The sequence below is a fragment of the Phodopus roborovskii genome, unplaced genomic scaffold (assembly GCF_943737965.1).
Source record: "Phodopus roborovskii unplaced genomic scaffold, PHOROB, whole genome shotgun sequence".
Lineage (NCBI taxonomy): Eukaryota > Metazoa > Chordata > Mammalia > Rodentia > Cricetidae > Phodopus > Phodopus roborovskii.
In genome coordinates, this window is record NW_026126007.1 from 236255 (window position 1) to 249162 (window position 12908).

Sequence of the window (12908 nt, forward strand, 5' to 3'; positions counted from 1 at the left end):
GAAAATTGCAGATTCCCTTTAATGAGGCTATCTTGGAGATGAAGGAAGTTGAAGGAACAAGACATATATGTCTTTAACAAAGGGTATTTGTTAGTAAAGTTAACTTAGAGATTAAGGTAAATGTTGGAAGTTTGTACAGCCAGTTCAAAGAGTAAGATTCTCTAGGATATGGAAGTCTTGAGAAGGATGAGGAGACTCATGGAAAGCACAGGATAAAGTTAAAAAGTAAAAATTTACATCATTTATTCTATACATATAAAGGGTAGGGACAGGAGAAGAGAAAATAAATATGAAAATTCTGACCTCATATGCACAGAGAAAGAAATGGAGCCTTGTTCCAACTGACAATTTCTGCAAATACCTGTTAATTACTAAGTTTAGGATAATTACATGTGTGATTGGTATTTAACAATTAGCATTGCAATTTACTTAATAATAATGTGAGGTACTTTGCCTGTATTACAAACACCATACACCCTACATCTGAATGATTTTTGTTAAAATCCCCCATCTAAACACATTTTTAGTATACAGTCATACTTAAAGTTGTGGAACAGCTGTTTTATTTTTGACAGGTGAGAAAACTGGAGTATGGGGACACTAAGACATTTCTCAAAGTCATATAGTCCAAATGTGGCAGAGCAGAAAGCTAAGCACAGGCTTTGGAGGTCACTCCTTTTACAAAACATTAGTCCTCCTAAAGTTGAAGTGAGAGCTGTATAATCACTGCTTTTGGTAGGTGGTTTGTTCCAACTATGTCATTGTTGAAGATATCAAGAAGAAATTATGAATAGGAAATGGTTTTCTGTTGTAGCTTGGGGATAGCTAATGAATCCTTGCATTAAGGGAAGACCAACAAAAATAATAAGTTGGTAATAAATACCAGCAACATAACAATAGAATTTCTAAAACTAGTCAATTAAGAAAAATGAGATGATGTGTATATTTTAATTAGTTATGTGATTGTTAAAACTAAAGGATGGGAATATAACTTTTGGGACAAATTTATAAACTAAGAACCCTGTTTATTGAAATTATGAATTCTATAGATTGACTAGGTAGTACTCAAAGAAATAATCTTATTATTAATCATTACATATTTTAGCAATGTTTCTTAATTATTTGAGTATTTTATACAATGCATTTTGAAAATATTTATTCTCCCACCCCAACTCTGGCCATTACTAACCTATTCATTCCCCTAAGCCTTCCTACCAAATTTTAAAAATCATTGTTTTTTACATTTCTTTCTGCATTGATCCCAGTTTCTATTGCCAAGCTAGTCTTGGGAGTAAGACCTGTCCTAGTATGTAGACAGTTTAGGAATAATCAAATCATTAATGAAAAAGCAGTCTTCCTTTCCCAGCTGCTATGAAATAGCAATAGCTCTGCAGCTAGTAGTAGAATTTCATGTCCACCTTTTTCTTCTATATTGAGATATTGTCTTGAACAGAACTTGTTTTCACAATCAGTGCATGTTTGTTCCAATGGGCATTGGCCATGTTGTGTCTGGAAAACATGATTTTTCTTGTTATCAAAAACCTCTGGCTCTTATGTTCTAATTCTTTCCTCTTCTGGAAATATTTCTTGGAATTAGGGCAAGACATGTAATAAGTCCCATTTAGTTCTGAGCACCTCAGAGACTCTCATTCTCTGCACAATGACTGACCATTTGCATGGGAGAGCTCTGTGTTATTGACCATATAATATTATATATTTGATATTTCTGTACATTATTGTGATGTATGTGACAATTTCAAACAATGTATTTTGATCAGACTTACATCCACTTCTACCTCCTGGTTCCCTCCCTCTTATTCTTTTCTATTATCCCTCCCCCACTCATTTATGATCTACTGATTTAAATTAGGGTTGCTTACATCAGCATGTATGGTTAGCTAGACAGTGAATTTACACAACCCAGCAGTCTCACATCTTCTTCAAACTTTTCTGAAAAAGTAGAGAAATAAACTTACTTTTATATCTTACTGGTTACTTTTTGTTAATGTTTTTCATCATTGATGGACTTATAATAATACATTCTGAGCAAAAAAAAAAAAAAAAAAAAAAAAAAAAAAAGAATATGTAATCATCCCAGATTGTACCGTAAAGGAAAAAAAAAAAAAAATGTGCTTTCTTTCCCAGGAAGTGGATTCTTTATGCTAAAGATGTGCTATACCAAGGACAATAAACACAATGCTGAAACTTCTTTTTTAAAATAAATGTTTCACAGTATGTATTCATTTAAATGTAAAATATTCAAACTTAAAAGTGAAATTTATACATCCTTGGCTTTTCAGGTAGATTTTTTTGTCTCTTTGTTCCATAGTAAACAGCATTTCTCTCCTTTTTTTTAGCCCAAAGAAAAAGGATCTACAAGAGTCCATGCTCTGAACAATGTCAACAAGGCGCTGCAGGTCTTACAAAAAAATAATGTAAGTGGTGACATGAACAGGGTCTGCACACCATGAAACAGTGTTTTTAATGTTTGAGTAAGAGCTTCAGCCCTGATGTAGAAAAGGCTTCTTAAGCTCTCTTGTAAATCACAGAAACTCTTATTCAGAGCCCATGTGCTACTTCCTTTGTATGTGCTTGCAGTTAATATAATCCTGGAAGCCAATGTATACAGTCAAAAAAAAAAAAAAAAAAAAAAAAAAAAAAAGGTGAGACCTGTACCTAGTATAGGTTTTGTGTTGTTTCTAGATGTTGCTTCATGCAGATATTTTTAGTAGGCAAATCAGGTCCTTCATAAATTACTGTTAGTACAAAAAAGATACTTTGCTTACTGACTATTGTTCCACATGGTCAAACTAATGATAATGTACTTTATGTGAATTAAGCTAACAGTCACTAAGAATACATCAAATATATGCATTTATCAGAAAAACAACTACTGTTCTAGCTGAGGGGAAAATTTTTGGTTTAGTATATGCAGATAAAATATATATGATATAGTAGAAAAAGTAAGCAATCATAGTTAAATGAGTGATCAGGAGAAAAATCTATTCTCATGTGAGAAAACTTGATCTTATCATTTTCATAATGGCCTTGCAAGACAATATATTTTCCTTTGTAGTAATTCCCACAAACTTTCTAATTGACCAGTACATTTACAATACACTTTTGGTACCTTTCCTACTACATACAACTCTTTAAAAGGTGATTTTTTTTTTAAAAAAAAATTACCTAATAATCTTAAAATAAATGTAACATAATGGATTTGTAATAATGTACAGTCCTGCATATGTTTCTCTGATACAAGTAGTTTTCCCCACTGGCCTGGACCCACCACCACACCTGCCCCAAATAACACACAGAGACACAGAAATTGATATACCACTTTTGGCCAGTTACTTATTTCTTATCGTCTAGCTCTGTCTTAAGTATTAACACATTTCTATTAATCTAAGTATTTCCATTTGGTCTCATATTACTGGAGAGTGGGGCTGAGACCTCTGTTCTCTTCTGTCTCTACATGCTGACTCCTCTCTATTACTTCCTCTTTCCTCCTTGTCTCCTAGTCCCTCATATCTTCCTTTCCTATTGGCTAACAGTGCTTTATTCATTAACCAATATGAGAAACATATTTACAGAATGACATCTCCCATCATCTCCTCTTTTCTATCTAAAATAAGAAGGGTTTTAACATTAACAAAGCAAAATATATAACACAACACTTATCAAGTAAGAATCACAGTTAACACTATTTAGTCCATTAACATTTAGCAAGATTTGAAGAAAATATTCCATCATCTATCCTATCTTTGTGAATCTGAAGTCCTATATGTAGCTTATTTTTAATCCTAAGTAAGGAAAACTATAACCATACTATCTGTCTTCTGCTCCTTCAAAGACCAAAGAAGCATAATATTTAAACACTAGAAATGACAGAGACAACTCACTGCCTGGTCAGTCACCCGAAGTTCTTCTGTAATCTTCCATCTTCAGCCCATAGGCCATAGTGTGCCTGGCAGACTCTTCAGCAAAGCAGAAATCGTTAAACTTTTCCTTGTATTGGCAGTTTGTTAGTCACTTTTCTCTGTGTCCTGCAGACTGTCTGGCAGACTCTTCCATGAAGCAGGAACTCTGTTGCAATGTCCATCTTAAATCAGCAGTCACTCTTCTGTGGGTTCTGCATGTCCAGTTTATACAGCATAAAGTCAAACAGTCCAGGAAAGAGCAGTATCTTGTCCAAATGGCTAGTCTTGCCATATTGAAAGTAAATTTCATAACACGTTTCTTCAATGTCCATCTTCCTTTCTGACACAGGTGGTGTTTCCAGGAGCATTTGTGTCTCACTGCTAAGAAAAACCCTAAACCGTTTTAAATGCCATATTATGTATGTCTTTGAAAGGTTTGAAGAATGCATATTTATCTCAAATAGCTGTCTATATATGTAGAAATCTTAACTAACTTAACTATAATAGTTGACTATCATAGGTACTATCTATAATCTGTATTGAATTATACATTACATTTCTACACAATACCTTAACAAGAGGAGAAATATACATATCACAAAATTGTATAAATAAATGAAAATCCATTCCAAAACAAAGTATTCATATCTAAACCATAATCCCTTTTTACCTTTAAAAAGAGATTGGTTGTGGTCATTAACCATTTATAACCAACCCCATTTAAATGAAAACAAACATTTATAAACAATATTTGGGGATTTGGGCGTTGTTCTTTCCAAATTGCTTCCTGCTGGTAGGGGGCACTGTCATTGGGGATCCTAAGAAGACATAGAAACCCTGGCTGCAGTCTGCAAGACTGCCTTGTTCAAGCTGTTTTGAATGTTGGATCACCAGGAAATCTCTTTCAGGGGGTCTGGCTTTATCAAACCACATTAGTCTGGAAGGAATCCACAGCTTTTCATTTTCTATGGAAATAAAAAATAGAAATCCTTTTCCCCAGTAACTTGTCCTTAGACTTAAATTTTGAAGTTAAAGAATTTTTAAAATATATAAATTGGATTGATCCAGCAGCATTTGTTTTAACAGTTGTTATTTCCTCAGCAGTTAAACAATCCAAAAACAATATAATACCATACAGTATCCAGATTTTCTCCATCTTAATGTGGCTTTTTTATTACTCTGATTTTTTTTTACTACTATTTTTTTTTGAGACAGGGTTTTACTGTGTAACTCTTATCTGTCTTATAATTTACTTTGTAATCACAGAGATCTGCTTGCCTCTGTCTCCTGAGTGCTGGGATAAAAGGCGTGTGCTACCACACCCAGCTCCTTCTGTCTTTTTAAAAACATTTTATTTCTTTTCTCTCCCAAGCCTACAAATATTTTAGAAATCACTGTAAACCTTTAGAGGATTTCTTAATGTGAATCTGTCTTTACTGTAAATCTTTACCTTTTTTGTAGCCATTAGTCTTTTATCTGGCGAACAACAACATTGCTAAAATTAAAGTCATAGATGTGTTAGCTGCGGTCTATCCAAGATGGCAGCAGCTATTTTACCACCAGAACTGAGAGCTGTGCTCACTGCCTTGGTCTATGCTGCCATCCAACACCATGTTGCCGGCTTGGAAATGTGGTCATTGTCATTGCCAGCTCTGGTACACACCAATAAATTGTTAGCAGAGTTTCTTATAAGCCATGCAGTTTTTTTTTGCCCCTTATGCTGACAAAGGAAATCTCCCTTAAAGGACCCGCACAAATCTCTGCGTGCATCTAGCAAAACAGTGTCCAATCGAGATACATGCTGCTATCGAGAAGCCTTGCTTATCATTGTTCTTTTGTTTCTAAAAGCATTTTTTAGCTTTTGTTAAATTTTAAGTAGAAATTCTTATTAGCCACATTGCAGCACCATATGTAAGTAGCATGGGTCCCCCCCCACAGTCGGTGTGGACCCACTGCGGCTGCAGCCCCTATTAACACACAGAGACTCTGTATTAGATATAATGTGGTTGGTCAGTTACCTGTTTCTTATCGGCTACCGTTCTCTTAAGTATTAACCCATTTCTATTAATCTAAGTATTTCCACATGGTCTCATCTTACCGGAGAGTCGGGCTGGCATCCTGCTCTATCCAGACTCTCCATGTTGACTCCTCCCTCCTACTTCCTCCAATCCTCCTTGTCTCCTATTCCCACATATCTTGCTTTGCTGTTTGCCAGTATGAAAAACATATTTACAGAATGACATCTCTCATCATTTCTCAGCTCATCTGGTCATAACAGGCTAACATAAAGATGTGAAAATGCAAACTTAGAATTTTAGTATGTAGTTGAATTAGTGAATGCAGTGTCTTTGTCACATTTAACATTTGAAAGTTAATCTATAATACATCACAAGTTGTGTGGTGGTAGCACACACCTTTAGTCCCAGCAATCAGTAGGCAGAGGCAAGTAGATCTTTGTGAGTTTGAAACCAGCCTGGTCTACAAAGTGAGTTCCAGGACTGCCAGGACTGTTACACAGAGAAAACATGTCTTGAAATATAAAACAATGAACAAAAACAAAAACAAAACAAAACTAAAAAAAAAAAAAACCAATAAAACAAACCAACCAACAAACAAACAAACAAAAAAAAAAAAACCCCACAAGTTTGATTGCTGTAGATTTTCATATTTTCTGATAATAGAATAAAATAACCATCATTTAGTCAATGTACAACAACATAAAAAATGTAGACCACTTCCTAAACAAAACTCTGGTAGTACAGACACTGAAAGCAACAATTAATAAATGGGACATCTTGAAACTGAGAAGCTTCTGTAAAGCAAAGAACACATTCAACACGCCAAAAGGACTCTCTATAGATTGGGAAAAGATCTTCACCCACCCCACATCTAACAGAGGGATGATCTACAAAATGTACAAAGAACTCACAAAACTAGACATCAAATTACAAAATAATCCAATTAAATATGGGGGAAAGATCTAAACAGAGAATTCTCAACAGAACAATTTCAAATGAGAGGAGGACAGGTAAAAAACGTTCAACATCCTTAATCATCAGGGAATTGCAATTCAAAACCACTCAGATTCCATTTTATACAGATTAGAATAGGTAAGAGCAAAAACAGCAATGACAGCTTATGCTGGACAGGATGTGAAGAGAGGGGAACAATCCTCCATTGCTGGTGGGAGTAAAAACTTGTATGGCAATTTCTCAGTTGGGGATCACCGTACCTCAAGACACTGCAATACAACTTTCGGGCATATACCCAAAAGATACACAATCATACCGCAAAGACACTTGCTCAACAATGTTCACAGAAGAATTATTCATAATATCCAGAACCTAGAAATAACCTAGATATGAATCAAGTAGAGAGTGGTCAACTTGACAGAAAGCAGAGTCATCAGAGGAAGGAGCCTCAAAGAAGAAGTTTCAGCTAAGGAAATTGGCTGCTTGAAATGTAACTATAAGACATTTTTGAATTTAATGATCAATGGGGGAGGGTACATTCAAAATTGATAGTTCTTGGGTTCTATAAGTGAACAGAGAAATCCATGGGAAGCAAGCCAGTAAACAGCTCCCCATCATTGTGTATTCATTAGATCCTGATCCAAATCATGGCACCAAAGTTATGATAAATCATGTGAGGAACCTTGGTAGATTCCATGGCAGGCATTGGTGACCAAGGTTGGGGACAAAACATTCCATTCAGACAGAGCTTAGTGAGAAGTTTTATTAGAAAGGAAAAGGGGGAAGGAAACATAAAAGTGGTAAAGAGACACACATAGGATAGAAGAGAAGAGGGGCGGAGTAAAAGTCCTGTCTGCCCCAAGGGAACAGCAGGAAAGAGACAGGGAACAGCAGGAAAGAGACAGAAAGAAAGAACGATGAAGAGAGCATACGTGGGCACAATTCTTTCTTTTAAAGGGGTCCTTTGCACCTGTGTGCAGAATACACAACCATGGAACCCTGATCTGAACAGGGTATTGCCTGAATGCATTCTTCCAGGTGAGAGGGGGCATTCCAGAATAATGCCTACATCTTTACACCTGTCTTGCCAGATCCTATCCTGTTTTCCTGTCCTGACTTCCTTCAGTGATGAACAGAAATGATGAAGTATAAGTATAAGTCAAATAAACCCTTTCCTCCCCAACTTGCTTTTTGTTATGGTGCTAACTAAAATAGATTCAAACACATAAAGAGACTACAATTGAGGATTGTTTCCATAAATGGCTATCATTGAAGGAGTTAACCATGGGTAGTGATTCATGGAGTGACTAGGGGAATAATAACCATTATTACCTCTAAAGCACATATGGAAATTGTTAACTTGATAAGAGTTATGGCTTTGGTAGAGTACAACACAAGATACAATATCAAAAATGTATTTATTCTCAAACAATGACTTGGTGAATTGTATCTCCTCTAACCAACACTCTAATATAATTCTAGTGGTGTTTATTGGAGCAATTCAGTCATAAACATTGGGTGTGTGGGAACGGGAGATATAAAAGCATAGGCAGAGCATTTGTTTCATAAAAAGAATAAGTGAGCAAATATGTGGGCTTAGGTGAAAGTAGGGCAGCATATAGTATATTAAACTAGTTGTTCTTACTCTATTTTTCTGGGTAGGTTTTAAAACCATGTATACTGAAAATCCTTATGCTGACCATTTTATTACCTTGCTGAGAAAATAAGAAACTCGTTCACTTTTGAGCCCGTAGTACTTCTGTGTGCAGATCAGAGGCAGAGGCTGTTTATGTCAACCAGGAAACAATATATGCATCTCCCCTAAGGCATTAAAAATGTTAGTGAGGCTTATTTCTAATGCTTCAAACTAAATTAATTCATGTTTTCTTTTTTTCTATACCCCTTCTTTAAAAAAAATACTAATGTGACCCCACCACCTCTCAAATTCGTGGATTCTTATTTTAAACTATTATGATTAAACCCTGATCCTTCATGATGTTCTCGTCCCCTTCCTCTTCTTCCCTTCTCTTCCTCCTACCACCATGTAACTCTCATAAAGGAAATTATTTAATTGATGTGGAGGCTTAGAGTTTCCAATGTTTAGCCCATTGTCTTCATGGCATGGAGCATGGTAGCTGGTGTATGGTAGAATACAGGCAGACATGGTGTTGGAGAGTTCTACATCTTGATCCAAAGGCAACAGGAAGTGAACTGTCTCAGTAGGTTTGGCTTGAGCATATAATATGACCTCAAAGCCAACCTTCAGAATGAAACACTTCCTCTAACAAGTCCCCACCTGCTCCAACAAAGCCATACCCCCTAATAGTGCCACTCCCTTAGGAGGCATTTTTTTCTTTCAAACCACCATAGCAGTCATTAATTACCTATAGCTTTTGATCCAGGGGTAGAGCCTTGTGATACATCATGCATTGACATTGGCATGTCAAGTGATGGTGACATTTCCGAGTCTTATTTACAAGGTATAATCTGGGCAACCACAGGTCCTAGTACAAAAGGAGGTGTGGCCAGAGAGAAAGAGATCTAGATATGGGAACAGAGACAGAAGCATTTTGAAGGAGGAAATTGAAAGAAAGGGGGAGCCTTAAGTGTTCTTGAGGCGGTATAGCAACTTATATCTGTTCTTTTATCCCCAATTGAATTCTGCACATACCTGGTCATTGTAGAACATACACACCATATTTATGATCTGATTTCATTTCTTTGTTGGAGTTGTTTTAGCACAACATTTCCCCTGCTATCAATAATTTAATTAAAATACCCACATATTGAGAAGAAACCACTTCTAAATACAGTAATGCTATTAATACTATATTTGTTGAGCGCAAAGCTAATCTGTAATAATGTTGGCTATGGTACTGAAAAGCAAACAAGAGATAGTACAAATTCTGGTGAAATAGGATGACTCTATGAAGTGATTTTGCCTGTTTTTCCACCTGTTCTAGCTTGAAATAATTATCTAGAGCATCAGTTTGTTTGTGGCTTTCTGAAGGCATACAGAATAAATTTCAAATGAGAAGAAATATTTTGATTATTTCAATTCTATTAATTCTTAACTCTGTTATTTGTGAGCACCCTCTATTAGGAGACACATAGAATTCAATTCTACAGTATTTTCAGCCTTTTGTCTCAATTAAGAATAAATATTTAAGGCATATTTTAAATTTTCTGGGGATAGAAGAAGCCTAAATGGGTAAAAATCTTGTTGTATATAAGTGAATACCTGAGTTTATATGACAATGACCACATGAAACCAAGTGATATAGGAAGAAGTCTGTAATCCTGGCACTGTGAAAACAAACACAACTGCTGTGTGATAGCCATGCCATGCCCTGTAGATAGTGCTCCTCCCTAACAGCCAAATGTTAAACTCTTTCATCATCTCGTCCAATGTATTCCATGAGTCTTGAAGGGGTTGATATTTAGGCTAAAATAATAGTCAATTATTCTGAGCACTTTGGTTAGTTGTGAATCTCTGAATTAACTGCTACAAACTGCAAAAAAGGAAGATTCTCTGAGAAATACTGAGAGCAACAATAGTCTTTTGGCACAAACTTAAATATTTAGGTATCAGTCTAACAACTTGACCATTTAGCAAAACAAAAGCTAGAGTTTATTGCCTCCCTAGCCAGGGCCTATGACCAGGTCCAACAGTACCATTTTGAATTTCCTTCTTCAGAGTGGGCATCTGATCCATAGCATTGATGCCACTTTTCAACCAGTGGGTATAGCTAGTCTAGAAAATTGGTATTATAGCATTAACCATCAAAGCTGGTTAAGACCATTGATGGCCTTTCTCCCCCAGCTGCCTGCATAGCAACTTCTTACACTATGGAAGCTGTTCGGCAGAGAGGAAATTTTCATCTTAATTCCAGCATGATATCTGTATGTTGAACAGGAAAAGTGATCTTTAGAATCAGGCTTTTTTCCATCAAATTCTGGTGGGCAACCAAGTTAAATGGCAAAATCTGGTAGTGCTTTATATATTATTTTATTTTTCTATGTTTGAAACAATCTTATTCTACATATCAGTCCCAGTTCCCTCTCCCTCCCATTCTCCCAGTCCCCCTACCATTTCCTCATCCTATCCCCCATCTACTCCTAAGAGAGGATGAGGTTCTCCCCTGGGGGATCACAAATGTCTTTGACATCATTTTGAGCAGCACCAAAGCCCTCATTCTCCATCTAGCCTGAGCAAGGTGTTTATTTATAGGTAATGGGCTCCAAAAAAGCCAGTTCATGTACTAGGGATAAATACTAATTCTACTACCCATGGCCTCATAAACTGTACACTTGCATTCAGAGGTCCTAGTTTGATCTAATGCATGATCGCTGGCTGTCATTCTGGAGTCAGTGAGCTCCCACATCCTCAGGTAAGCTATTTCTGTAGGTTTCTACAAAATAGTCTTGATTCCTTTCCTCCCCCTCTACAAGTAGACTCCAGAAGTTAGGCCCGGTGCTTAGATATGGTTCTCTGCATCTGCTTCAATCAGGTACTGGTTGACGGCTCTATGATGACAATTAAGGTAGTCATAAATCTGATTATATGGGAAAGTCAGTTCAAGTACCCACTATTGGGGCAAGTCTTATAGATTTCCCTAGTACCAGGTTTCTACTTCACCCTATAATGTTTCCCTCTATCAAGGTATCTCTTTCCTTGCTCTCCCTTTCTGACCTTCTCCCAAGTTGACCCTTCTCATCTCTAATGTTCTCCTTTGCCTTCCCCTTTTACCCTCCCCACTCTTCTACACCCCTCTCTGCATGCTCCCAATTTACTCAGGTTATTTTGCCTATTTCTCCTTCTTATGGGGGTTGTGATATATTCTCCGTCTATCTTAAGTCCTGCTTGTTTCCTTGCTTCTCAGGGATTGTGGACTATAGGCTGGTTATCATTTGCTTTATGTCTAATATCCACCAATGAGTCAGTACATACCCTGTTTATTTTTCCATGCCTAGGTTACCTAACACTGGATGATTTTTTGTTATTGTTTCTCATTTTTTTCTAGTTCCATCCACTTGCCTGTGAAATTTAAGATGTCATTGTTTTTGCCTCTTAGTAGTACTCCTTTATGGATATGTACACATTTTCTTTATTCATTCTTTGGTTGAGGGGCATCTAGGTTGCTTTCAGATTCTGGCTATTACAAATAATACTGCTATGAATATAGTTGAACAACTGCTTATGTTGTTTGAATGTACATATTTTGGGTATATGCCCAAGGGTGGTATTGCTAGGTCTTGAGGTATATCTATTCCCAATTTTCTGAGAAACCACCATACTGATTTACAAAGTGTCTATACAAGTTTCCACTCCAACCAGCAACATAGGAGTGATCCCTCTCCAGCATAAGCTTTGTTTAGTGTCTTTGATGTTCTGACAAGTGTAAAATGACATAAAATCCCATACATTAATGTTGGGAGATTTCAACACTCCACTCTCACCACTACGAGATAAAAACTTAACAGAGAAATATGGGACATAACAGAAGTTGTGACTCAATTAGGTTTAACAGACATCTATAGAAAATATACAAAAAGCATATACCTTCTTCTCAAAACCTCATGTAACCCTCTCTAAAATCAGTCACATATTCAGCAACAAAGCAAACATCAACAAATTGGAATAACCCACTGAATCCTTCTGGATCACCATGGTTTAATGTTACAATTCATCAACAACACGGAACACTACAAACTCATGGAAATTGAACAATGTTCAATTGAATCTTCCCTGGGTCAAGGAAGAAATAAAGAAATTCAAGACTTATTGTAATTCACCAAAAATGAATACACAACATACCCAAAATTATGGGAATCTTTGAAAGCAGTGTTAAGAGGTAAGTTCATAGCATTAAGTGCCTACATAAAGAAAGTGAAGAACAAGAACTTTCATACCTGAAATCTTTAGAACAAAAAGAAGCAGACTTACCCACGAGAAGTAGATATCAGCAAAGAATCAAACTGGGGGCTAAAATCAATAAAATAGAAACAAATAGAA

The 12908-nt window shown here is 36.3% G+C and overlaps 1 protein-coding gene across 1 annotated transcript in view; it reads left to right on the forward strand.

Annotated features, from left to right (window-relative positions):
* The window catches only part of LOC127218269 (dystrophin-like), a 46725-nt gene that overhangs the window by 19798 nt on the left and 14019 nt on the right, over window positions 1-12908 (forward strand). Inside the window, exon 3 of the mRNA XM_051179303.1 lies at window positions 2358-2435. Coding sequence (XP_051035260.1) covers window positions 2358-2435 — 78 coding nt within the window. The remainder of the gene's footprint in view (window positions 1-2357; window positions 2436-12908) is intronic.